This window comes from Oryctolagus cuniculus, chromosome 3 (genome assembly GCF_051225735.1).
Source record: "Oryctolagus cuniculus isolate XC-2025 breed Fujian yellow rabbit chromosome 3, ASM5122573v1, whole genome shotgun sequence".
Lineage (NCBI taxonomy): Eukaryota > Metazoa > Chordata > Mammalia > Lagomorpha > Leporidae > Oryctolagus > Oryctolagus cuniculus.
The window spans coordinates 89,133,733-89,146,866 of record NC_142869.1 but is presented as its reverse complement, the minus strand read 5'-3'; the positions used below and the strand labels follow the sequence as shown (position 1 = coordinate 89,146,866).

Sequence of the window (13,134 nt, the reverse complement as noted above, 5' to 3'; positions counted from 1 at the left end):
TTAAAAAAAAAAAAAAAGGCCTTTGAACAATCCTATTCAGGAAGGATTATTTCAAAGTGATTGATATATCAAAGTAAAAAAATTATACTACACATTATTTTCTCCTATTTTTACCTTCAAGATCCTCAAGCTCTTTAGGCTTGGCCCAGCGGGATTCTTTTGTTTGAGAATTGTAATAATAAGGCTTTCCAGAATCAGATTTGTACTCCTTCCAAGGGCATTTAGATAACAGTTGCTATAGAAGAACAAACTTCGAGTTAACTAATATATTTAGCATCACTAAATTTCACATAACTGTTTTCACTACATATTCTCACCCTTTATTATTTCTACAACTTGGGGAGATGCTACGTAAAAAGGTAATTTGTTTAAGGCAGCAACCCTATTATCTCAAATCCATATGATCTTGTCACCATCCAGGTAAAAATTTCCATTACACATTTCAAGTAGTAATACAAGTATGAAAAACAAAATTTAAGGAAAATAAAAATCTGATTAGGTATCAGCTTCATGATATGATACTGTTAAAACTGTATTTAAACTAACATATTAAAGCATAATATAGGTATAATATATGTAATACAAGTTTTCTTCAAAATGTTCATGAAAAATGGAAGCTTATTTTGGTGCAAAAATTTTGAAATCCACACATATGAGGTCTTTAAAGCTTTCATGGGGGTACCGATATTGTGAGGTGACAAGTAGAGCAGCCTCCTACAACACCAGCATCCTATATGTGCACTGGTTTGTGTTCCCGCTGTTCCACTTCCAATCCAGCTAATGGCCTGGGAAAAGCAGCAGATGGTGGCTCAAATACTTGAGCCTCTGCCAACCAAATGGGATACCTTGATGAATCTCCAGGCTTTGGGGCGGCCTAAAACCAGCCATGGAATGAAAAAGTTTTACATAGGTCTCAAACTTTTTGCATCAAAATAAACATATTTTAGTTACATTTTCCAGACTTTGTGAAGCACTCATTAAAATGTTAGGATGATATAAAAAAAGATACTGAAAACTTGAATACTGACAGTTTCTTGGATAAGTACAAATATCACCAAAGATCAATCAATACTGGGTTAAATAAAATTTACAACACAAAATGAAACAAACACTTTTTAAGGTCATTTTCTGCAGAGACAACTTCTCATTCTCATAGAAGGAAGTGTTTGTTGGTAATTTCACTTCCTTCCCATTACCCCAACTCCCTTTTTGGAAATTTTTAAGACTGCCAATTTTGCTCTTAAGAAACCAATTGGATATGTGAATTAAAAAGAAGGGGAAAAACAGGCCCGTCTTCCTATATATTTTTTAAATCATCTTTTGGAGTAGGGGCAAAATCAGTAAACAAAATTAGTCAGGAAAAAATTTAGTTTTATTATTATTCTTGCTGACGGGTGTTTCTATACTAACCCTCTTCTAGTATATAAGCAATTCTGCTCTTTAGATAGTGAAATACAGAATCCAAAAAGGTGTGCCCTGATCTACTGAACAGTCCCTGATTTCCAGCCCTCAAACCTCTACCTCAGCAGGTGTTTTAAGATCATCTGGCTTCTCCCAGGTAGACTGTTTTGTTTCAGTATTATAGTAGTAAGTCCTTCCATCAGGTGATTTATGTTCAGTCCACATTGATTTCTGTGGGCAAAGAATTAAAAAAGATTTAAGTTATGTAACACTGCCACTGACAGTAAATACCAGTATTACTAGTTTCAAGGTTATAACTATGTGAAGAAATTGAATCAAATGGGTATAATTTGGCAGCTTAAGACAATTAGAGTAATTTATCAATCCATGTAAAGTAAAAACTGAAAAACACAGTATTTTAAAAGTACTTCAAGGCCAGGGCCGCAGCTCAATAGGCTAATCCTCCGCCTTGCGGCGCCGGCACACCGGATTCTAGTCCCGGTCGGGGTGCCGGATTCTGTCCTGGTTGCCCCTCTTCCAGGCCAGCTCTCTGCTGTGGCCCGGGAGTGCAGTGGAGGATGGCCCAAGTGCTTGGGCCCTGCACCCGCAAGGGAGACCAGGAGAAGCACCTGGCTCCTGCCTTCGGATCAGCGCGGTGCGCCGGCCGCAGTGCGCCAGGCGTGGCGGCCATTGGAGGGTGAACCAACGGCAAAAGGAAGACCTTTCTCTCTGTCTCTCTCTCTCACTATCCACTCTGCCTTTCAAAAAAAAAAAAAAAAAAGTACTTCAAAAGTGGCACGGTTTTAGAATCTCTGATGGAATTACAAAGATGACTGCTTGAAGAACAGTAACTCTGTAACTTGGGTATATAAGACAGTATAAATCTCTGTAGTGCATACAAGAGAACATATATGAACTAGCTGCTAATGTATATAGGACAACAGATCATGCTTCTAGTCCAGAGTATCATATTGGACAGTTTTAAACTGTCATGCCATTAAGATACAACTACCAAAATTGGAAAAAAATAGCTTTTAGATGATAATCAAAATTAAACTGCAAACAAGATAAAATAAAGAGGGGGAAATAAAACCCACATGACTCCAGATGGCTCGAAACAGTAGAGTTGAGACAAAGTTTTATATGGAATTATTCTGAAGTAGAATATAAATTTACTCTTAACGAAGAGTCCAAGAGAACTAATAATCTACTAAAAGCTATTAATGAAACTTTATGCATCAATAGACATGATGCCTCAAATCAAATCAAATCATCAGGTCTGAATAAATACCAAAGCTATTATTTAGATGGTAACAAACTGCTGGAAGACAAGTTACAAAGACAGTATATACCACATTTTTTGAAATCCAATAGTATTGTACATCTCAAAGAAAAACATAAAATAACTGTCAAACTATCATATGCTGTCCTACTACTCACATTCCGTTTTAAAATATTTTAAAATTTACTTATGTAGATACTGAATTTATCAAGTACCATTTTGTGCATACGTAAAAACAAAAGTAGGCAAACGAAATAGTTAAGATATTCCTAAAACTCCTTCACAAAGCAACCCCCTTTTGTTTAAGAGCCCTTGATGTCCATTATAATCCAAAATAGTATTATCTTCTGCAGCATCAGGATTATTATTTCTCTAAAAAATTATAAAATAAGTGAAAATCACTGCTACTGGTTCTTAACCTTCTTTTGCATTTATTTAAAGCTGATTTACCTGCTTTTTCTTATCGACTTTATTAAGAACTGATCTACTTTTGATTTCTGCTTTGGATATGGCTAAACAAATGTGAGTCATTGATTTTCCCATTTTCTCACCACAGTCATATTCTGCTGATGAGAATAAAGTGCCCTGTTTCTTTCAAATCACTGGTATCAATTCTTTTGAATGCTGGCACTTTTGCTATTGACTCATATACTACTAATCTGTAACTAATACCTAGACAGTGGATACCATGAACTATAAAATGCTTCATAATTTCAGAAAATTTAGATGGTAAAATGAAACACAATAATCGAAAACTAGTGGCTGGCACTGAGGCATGGGTTAAGCATCTGCTTGTGGCTCCAGCATCCCACCCAGGTGCTGGTTTGAGTCTCGGCTTCTCTACTTCTGATACAGTTCCCTGCTGATGGCCTGGGAAAACAGAAGAAAATGACCCAACCGCCTGGACCCCTGCACCCACGTGGGAGGCCCAGAAGAAGCTCCTGGCTTCGGATTGGCACAGCTCCAGCCGCTGCAGCTAACTGGGGAGTGAACCAACGGATGGAAGACCTCTCTCTCTCTGCCTCTCCTTCTCTGTGTAACTCTTTGTTAGTGGTGTCTCGATCTATGTTTCTTCCTTTTTTTTTTTTTTTAAACAGGCAGAGTGAACAGTGAGAGAGGTAGAGACAGAGAGAAAGGTCTTCCTTTTCCGTTGGTTCACCCTCCAATGGCCGCTACAGCTGGCGCACCGCACTGATCCGAAGGCAGGAGCCAGGTGCTTCTCCTGGTCTCCCATGGGGTGCAGGGTCCAAGCACTTGGGCCATCCTCCACTGCACTCCCGGGCCACAGCAGAGAGCTGGCCTGGAAGAGGGGCAACCGAGACAGAACCCGGCGCCCCGACCGGGACTAGAACCCGGTGTGCCAGCGCTGCAGGTGAAGGATTAGCCTATTGAGCTGCAGCGCCGGCCTGTGTAACTCTCTCAAATAAATAAAAATCTTTTTAAAAAAATGAAAATTAAGGAACAACTCCAAAATTTGATGAAGAACCAAGAAAAGATGATGAAAAAAGTATTTAAATCAACGTAATATCAATGATTAATTAGAAAAGGAATGATATTAACTCTTGAAAAAATAACTGGTGCTCTTACCCAGAATACTATAAACAAGTGATATGTCCTCATATTATCACATAGTTCTCTAAATTCTATCTGAAAATTTAGTCAGTATCTATGGCTACCAAAGGATTGTGACAAAACACATTGTACTCACAAATATAATTTTATGCAAATTTTGATAGTCTAAATGAATCGCAATTGTAATCTTATCAGAAAAAAATTAAAAACACATTTGAAAATATGAAAAAAAAAGAAAAAAAAACTGGTATTAATGTAAAGGAATAAGGCACAGCCACTAAAATTAAAATAAGAACTTCACAAAATTTAAGCAGCTTGACGACAAAAGAATTGAACATCCCAGCAGACTTAGTAAGTCATTTGACATGACAATTCACAACATGGATTTCTGCAGCAGGGTAAAAAGGTATGCCAAAAGTGTGTTAAATTCTTTAACTTATTCTAGCACACTATACTGGACAAGAAAATTGCAATTTCTCTGAAGCAAATATTAAGAACCCATGAAAGTACTTGAACTTTGTGGCCTTAAAGGAGTTAAGATCTTCCTAAAATTGGAGCTTCTGTATTACTCTGCACTTTTTTACAGATGGCACCGGTCTCTGAATTACTACAAACACAGTTGTAGTAACAAAATACAGACACAAAACAGTTGAGAAACAAAATTAATTTTTTAAAATAAAGGGTAAACTGGAAGTATATTTGCAAAATAAAGGTTAAAAACCATTATTGCGAGGCGGATATTCTGGCGCAATGGATTAAGCCACCACTTGCAACGTCCCCATCCCATAGTGGTGTGCCAGTGCCAGCTACTCTGCTTCTAAGCCAGCTCCCTGATAAGCCACTCCAGAAGATGATGGCTCAAGTACTTTGAGTCCCCGTCACTCACACGGGCAACCCAGATAGAGTTCATGTTGTCTGCTTTCATCCTGGCCCCATCTTAGTTATTTTAGCCATTTAGGAAGTGAACCAGTGGATGGACAATCTCTCTAGCTCCCCACTCTGTCACTCTGCCTTTCAAATGTTATTGAATAGAAAAATAAGAATGGCCATCAACAGAACAAAGACAGATACCAACAAATCAAGGAAGAACACATTAAAAGAAAATTTCTCAGAAAAATGATATTGAAGACAATCTAAATGTTAAAAGGGTATTCTTAAGCTATGGTTAAAAATTAAAGTAGTGTATATTCTCTAAAATATAGGTTAGCAGTTCTTATGCCGGCACTGTGGCACAGTAGGCTGAGCTTCCACCTGTAGTGCCGGCATGTGTCCTAGCTGCCCCTCTTCCAATCCAGCTCTCTGCTTATGGCCTGGGAAAGCAGTGAAAGATGATGGCTTAAGAGCTTAGGTTCCTGGACCTGCATGGAAGACCTGGAAGAAGCTCCCGGCTCCTGGCTTTGCATTGGCTCGGCCCGTCATTGCAGCCATTTGGGGAATGAACCAACAGTTGTAATCTCTCTCTCTAACTCCATCTCACAAATAAATAAATAAATAAATAAATAAAAGCTTTAAAAATAAAAAAACAGTAAAAAATGTAAACATCATTGCTCCACCCTGAAATTTCACTCGGCATCATCCCACTGATACTGTTACAACTATGTAGAAGACTGTCGTCTAAAGTTCTACTTTTTAACAGTGATGAAATTGAGATTAACTCAATATCCACCCACTGAAAAACATACAAATAAGGGTCTATTCCTACAAAGAAGGATAAATGTGTAAGACACAGTGTCAAATAAAAATAAGACATCATACCAATGATAGCGCCAAAATAAAGAAAAAATGCTATTTGAAATGCAATGAAAATAGGGAAACAAAAAATCTCACATAAGTGTAGCCCAAATGCTGATAAATTTTTCAGATTCAAAAAAGGCCAATTAACAAAAACAGTTGGTAAAGAAATTGAAAACACTCAAACCAGGGGCTGGTGCTGTGGCGCAGTGGGTTAAAACCCTGGCCTGAGGTGCCGGCATCCCATAGGGCGCCAGTTCTAGTCCCGGCTGCTCCTCTTTCCATCCAGCTCTCTGCTATGGCCTGGGAAAGCAGAAATGACCCAAGTTCTTGGGCCCCTGCACCCATGAGGGTGACTTGGAGGAAGCTCCTGGCTCCTGGCTTCGGATAGGTGCAGCTCTGGCCGTTGCAGCCATCTGGGGAGTGAACCCCAGCAGATGGAAGACTTCTCTCTCTGTAGCTACCTCTCTGTAACTCTTTCAAATAAATAAATCTTAAAAAAAACAAAACAAACAAACAAAAAAAACAACACTCCAACCAAAAAAATGTATATACAATGATACTAATATTTCTATACAAATTATTTATATGAAAATGAAAGGAAAAAATGTTTTAATCCATACGCTAAATAAAAAGAGAAATCCCCTTACTACTCTAATGTAGGGAAAATAACAAAAGGAAAACAAGAACAGATTAGCAGACATGGAACAGATTTACAAGCAATCTGAAGATGTAAGGAAATGACTTCTTAGCAAACTACCAAAATCCCAGAGTTTTCTTTACTCCACAGCCTGGCTGATACTTGTTTTCTTTTGTCTTTGGGAAAAACCAATCTTACTAGGGTGAGGTGACAAATCACTGGCGTTGAATTGCATTAGTCATATGAGTATTTTTCATGTACCTATTAGGTATTTGCATGTCTTCCTTTGAGAACTGTCCGGTTAATTTACTGCCTAATTTTAACTGAATTCAGGATATTAAATCCCTTGTCAGAGAACTTGCAAATGTTTTCTCCCATTTTGCAAGTTTTCTCTTCTTATTTCTTTTGCTGTGCAGAAACTGTTCAGTTTTATGAAATCCCATTTTTCTGTTTTTGGTTTTGAAATTATTCCTTCTTTATACAAAATGTGTAGGGACCAGAAGGAGGGCTTAGAGCCCAGACACAAACAAACAACCTAAATATTAGCAACAGGAAGCAAATTAATTTGGTGATTCTCTCCTGAAAATATTCAGTGTTGCTTTCATTAACTTATATTTGCTTTGTTTTCTTCCCAATGAGTAGAAGTTATTTAGGTAAGCAGGAAACGGTTATCTTTGTTCAAAAATACAGGAAAGTAGTTATAATGGAAGAGTACCAGAATAATACTGTATAACAATTCAACTTTTAAAGCAAAATACACCCTAAGAATACCATAAAAATATTTTAAAATAAGCTTCTCAAAAATTATTTTCCAAAATGTCCATTAACATACTCATCATTAATTCAAAGCTTTTTAAAAGATTTATTTATTTATTTGAGTTACTTTCTTACTTGAGAGTTACAAGGAAAGAAGGAGAGGAAGAGGAGGAGATTAAGAGGGTGGAAGGAGATAAGAGATTATCTTCCATCCAGTAGTTCACTCCCCACATGGCAGCAATGGCCAGGGCTGAGTCAGACTGAAGCCAGGAGAATCTTCCAAGCATCTACTATGTGGGTGGCAGGGGCCCAAGGAATCAAACCATTTTTCACTGCTCTCCCAGGCACATTAGCAGGAAGCCAGAAGCAGTGGAGCAGCCAGGACTTGAGCTGGCACTCTGATATGGATATGGGATATGCTTGTCATTACAGGCAGCTTAACCCATTGCACCATGATACCAGTCTCTCTTTATCTTTTCAAGATATATTATCAGGTAGCTCTCAGGTCTGTTATCATTAAGTAAGATTATACATATAAACTCTTCTTTGCATAGCAAAAAAGAAAAACCCTTGAGGTTAATTATTAAAAAACATAAAATAGTCATCTTTAAGTGGGGTCTCAGGAGTAACATTATTTCCCAAATCATGGGGCATGATAAAAACGCTTCACAAAACACCATATATAGAATCGTCAGCAAAAGAAAACTACTACCTTTAAAAATGATTAAAAATAATTGTATCTGTACTAAATATATAGACTTAATAAGCCATATATAGAAACTTGAACATCCTTGGACTTTAGTATCCACTTAATCATAGAAGCAACCTGCAAAATACCCAGTAACAACTGGACTAGAAAAAAATTATATCAGGTTTGCAGTAAAAACAGGGTAAATTTAATTTTTCTATATAAAAAAAGAGTACCTGTTAATGTAATACTTAATAAAATTACAAATTACTATTCACCTAATACTTATACTTTCCTTCTAATCATGAAACAAAGATTTGAGATCCTTGTAAATACTGATATATGTATATATAGGCTTCCTACTTGTTATGATTTTAATATGGTTTGCCCCAAAAAAGTTATGCTGAGATTTGGTTCCCAATGTGGCAGTGTTAGTATGCATGCCTTTGAGGGACAAACAAATAGGTCATTAAGAAAAATTAATACTTTTATCCAGGGAGTGAATTCTCACTCACAGGACTGGATTGGTTATCATGAAAATGGGTTGTTAGAAAGCACGCTTCAGCTTCCTCAGTTTGCTCTACTGCTTCTTGTCTTGCTGCCACATGATCTATTGCTCATACACCATTCACTGTTCTCACATGTACTCTCTGTATGTGATGCCATCCACCATATTCTGAAGTAGACAGAAAGCCCTCACTAGAGGCTAAACAGATGAAAATAGCCCAATAATGGACTTTCAGTCGCCAAAACTGTTAGCTAAATAAACCTTTCTCCTTTATAAAGTAAGTAGCCTCAACTGTGATAGCAATACGCAATGCGCTACTACTCTGAAAAGTCCCATCAAAGTTAGTTTTCAATCTTGGCAAAGAAAACTCTGGACTGATCTAAGGATTGATTCAATGTAATAGGTTAAAGCAATAATGAAATAAATGTATTATGGAGGTTTGAAGAGTACTTACTGCGCCAGATGCTGTACCTAACAAAAAAAAAACAAAAAGCAAAATATTTATAATGTGATAAATCATGGTCTCTTCTTTAACTTAACAGTTTTACTATTTATTCATAATACTGCTTCCTCCTCATCCTTACTCATTAGAAACTGTCCTATTTCCCCTAAATGAATGTTCTTTTTCTCATAAACTAAGTATTTACAGGGTGAAGCACTTTCAGAATTTGACCTTTCAATCTTTATCTTGAAATCAGTCTGAAAAGTATTCACCTTGCCTTTTGTTCTTTTGACTATTAAAGGCGATCTATCTTATCTATTCCTTTTTTTTGCTGCATATTTTACCAAAGTACAATAATGGTTCACTGACTTCTAATTTATGCTTTAGACTTCTGGAAATTTGAACTATCTTGATTCTAGATATATGCTGTACAAGAAAGAAACCATTAGCAGTAAAATTCACTGCTTAAATTAAAATTTAAATTAAGATTAAATAAAATGTAAAAATCATTAGTCCCTAAACTACACCAGCCTCTTTTTCAAACATTGAGTAACTACATGGGGCTAATGGCTACTCTACTTGGCAGTACAAATTATAAAACAATTCCATCACTGCAGAAAGTTCTGTTGGTTGGTGCTATCCTAAACTACAGTAAACCCCTTAAGATATGCATTTTGAAATGCATGTTATTCACAAAGTTCATACAAATAATCTCTAACTTCAGAAACTTGTATCTTAAAAATGTACTTAAGAAAACAAAGACTGTAAACCAAAAGAAGCACAACAAAGTTCAAATATACTGACAGCATTCAATACAAGCTACTATGGACATCAGTGGTAGAGTCAAAGCATTTTAGAAGACATTGAAAAGAAATTTCAGGGGCTGGCGCTGTGGGATACTGGGTAAAGCCTCCGCCTGCAATGCCAGCATCCCATATAGACGCCTCTAAGTTCTGGCTTCTCCACTTCCAATCCAGCTATCTTCTATGGCCTGGGAAAGCAGTACAAGATGGCCCAATTCGCTGGGCCCCAGCACCTACGTGGGAGACCCATAGGAAGCTCCTGGCTTCAGATCAGCACAGCTCCAGCTGTTGCGGCCATCTGGGTAATGAACCAGCGGATGGAAGACCTCTCTCTCTCTCTCTGCCTCTGCCTCTCTGCAATAACTATGCCTATTAAACAAACAAATAAATATTTTTTAAAAGAAATTTCGGGGGCTGACGCTGTGGCACAGGTTAATCCTCCTTTGCCTACAGTGCCGCCATCCTATATGGGCGCCAGTTCTAGTCCTGGCTACTCCCTCTTCCAACCCAGCTCAGAATGGCCCAGCTCCAGCCATTGCAGCCAGGCCATTTGGGGAGTGAACCAATGGAAGGAAGACCTTTCTCTCTGTCTTTCCCTGTCTTTAACTCTACCTCTCAACTAAATAAAAAAATCTTAAAAAAAAAAAAAAAAGAAGAAGAAAGAAATTTCTATTTAATTTTTCAGGGTTACTTAGAAGACTCAGTATTAGATATCTAAAAAATGATTTTAAAAAAACCCATGCAAAATTGTGCTATGAATTACAGAATATCACTTTCATTTAAACAAATAATGAAGTTTGTGAAACTGCTTAGAAAAATCCCATATAAAGCTTGATGAAGACACACAGTATACATATATTAAACAATTTTAACTATAATGTATTGTTATAATCATGAGATAATGTTCAGCATCTGGAATTTTAATTTATATGGAAAATTGAGGTGTTTCTATTATATATTAAAGCCTTATGGGTCAAAAATTAAAGCCTTATAGGTCAAAATAGTAAAACTCTTGCAAAAGTCAGAGAAAAAACATTTTAGGGCTGGTACAAAGTCCAATGATTACAAAAGATTAGGAGTAACAGATTGTGAAGTGGTCCAGAAGACCATGGAGAGTGTATATGCAACATCTAATGTATGAAGCTACTACCCTATCCTCAGGTTTGCAGAGAACAAATATGGACTAGGGCACTATAGGTTAAGCCATTGCTTCAGATGTATACACCCTGTATCAAAGTGCTGGTTCAAGTCCCAGCTGCACTGCTTCCAATCCAACTTGCTGCAAATGTGCCTGGAAGGGCACTGGATAATGGCCCAAGTGCTTGGGCTACTGCCATCCATGTGGGAGACCGATATGAAGTTGCTGACTCCTAGCTCTACCTGGCCCAGTCTTGGTTGTTGCAGTCATTTGAGGAATGAACCAGATTTCTCCCCCTCTCTGATGTTCTACCTTTCAAATAAGTAAATAAATCTTAAAAAAAAAAATACCCCCCACATACAAAACAAATATGGACTCAACCAGATTCATTCATTCAACAAATATTCTGAGCATTTTCTGCATTGACAAGAATATTGTTAAGAACTGAACAGTTAGATCAACCAACTTTAGACAAATTCAATCTTCATGTAAAACCTAAAAAATGAAGCAATAGTTATGCAATTTAAAAAACTGTGGAACCAAGTCTATCTGCACAATTTGCTAACAAACCCCTAAACTAACATTATGATAATTTCTTTAAAATTTAATTATCAAGGCTACCACTATTTCCCATGACTTAAAAAAAGAAAAAAAAAATGGGGGCTGGCACTGTAGTACAGAGGGTTAAGCTGCTGCCTATGACACAGGCATCCCTTATGACTGCCGATTCGAGTCCTGGCTGCTTCATTTCCAATCCAGCTCCTTGCTAAAGCATCTGGGAAAGCAGCAAAAGATGGTCCAAACACTTGATGTCCTACCCATTTGAAACACCGAGCTGTAGTTCCAGGCTCTTCCTGGCTTAGGCCTGACCCACCCCAGGCCATTGCAGCCATTTAAGAAGTAAACCAAAGGATGGAAGATCTCTCTTTCTCCGTAACTCTTTGCTTTTCAAATAAATAAATAAATCTTAAAAAAAAAAAAAAAAAGGGAGCTGATTATAAAATGGCTCCCACTATCCAAATGAAGTCTAATGTTGGAGTACTTCAAAAATCCCATGGAAAATGGAAATAAAAGTTTTATTTTGATGTAAAAAATACATTACAGAAGGGGCCATGCAGTTTTTTCCTAATATACAATTTTCATGAGCTTTTTGAAGTTCTATGAATGCATAACTTCAAAATATTTTTGTACCAAAATAAACTACTTTAATTCCATTTTTCAAGTACCTTTGCATATAGTATTCATGGTATACATACCTGCTGCCACATCCATACTATTTACCCCTGGCTGTAAGAAGAAAAATGAAATTAGTAATATTCACTTTTGCTTAAAGTACATTTTAGATACATTTTTCTTAAAGAACAATAATCAATTCTAAAACCACTAACTCAAAAAGATTCTTAGCAAAAGTTTATGTGATCTCATTTCCTGAGCTTGCTATAGATTATAATGGATCAACAATCTGGCACTACTTAAGTACTAATTTAAAATATTAAATGCTTTGGGGCCAGTTATGTGGCTTAGCAGGTAAAGCTGCCACCTGCAGTTCTGGCATCCCAAATGGGTGCCAATTTCGAGTTCTGGCTACTCCACTTCCAATTCAGCTCTCTGCCATGGCCTGGGAAAGCAATGGAAGTTGGCTCAAGTCCTTGGACCCCTGCGCCCGTGTGGGAGACCTGGCAGAAGCTTCTGGTTCCTGGCTTCAGATTGGCCCAGCTTCAGCCATTGTGGCCATTTGGGGAGTAAACCAGCAGATGGAAGACCTCTCTTTTTCTTTCTCTCTGTCTATGCCTCTCTGTAACTCTGCCTTTCAAATAATCTTAAAAATGAAAAAAGTATTAAATGCTTTAATGTATTATGTAGTCATTAATTATATACAGCCACATGACCTTTACCCATAATTCTAAAATCCAGAAAGCTCTGAAAATCAAATTTTTTCAAGTATGGCACCAAAATTCATTGAAGTGGCAAAATCTGCTCCGAATGAACACAAACCCCTTACAATCTTAGTTCTACCTCATAGCGAGTATCTGTGTGTTTTATTGTAGAAATATTATTAGGTTAGTGACCACAAGACACCGCTCAACATCTCACAGAAAATGTTTACATAACATACGCAACATGTTACTTTATAATATTGGATATTCATTCTAACCACTATGTAATAAAGGAA

At 37.1% G+C, this 13,134-nt stretch overlaps 1 protein-coding gene across 8 annotated transcripts in view; it reads right to left on the bottom strand.

Moving 5' to 3' along the window:
* The window catches only part of PRPF40A (pre-mRNA processing factor 40A), a 56,837-nt gene that overhangs the window by 26,701 nt on the left and 17,002 nt on the right, over positions 1 to 13,134 (bottom strand). For all 8 annotated transcript variants that reach the window (XM_051849558.3, XM_051849563.3, XM_051849559.3 and 5 more), the window contains exons 4-7: positions 12,218 to 12,248; positions 9,033 to 9,049; positions 1,522 to 1,632; positions 115 to 235 (exon numbers count right to left, since the gene is read on the bottom strand). In XM_051849558.3, coding sequence (XP_051705518.2) covers positions 115 to 235; positions 1,522 to 1,632; positions 9,033 to 9,049; positions 12,218 to 12,248 — 280 coding nt within the window. The remainder of the gene's footprint in view (positions 1 to 114; positions 236 to 1,521; positions 1,633 to 9,032; positions 9,050 to 12,217; positions 12,249 to 13,134) is intronic.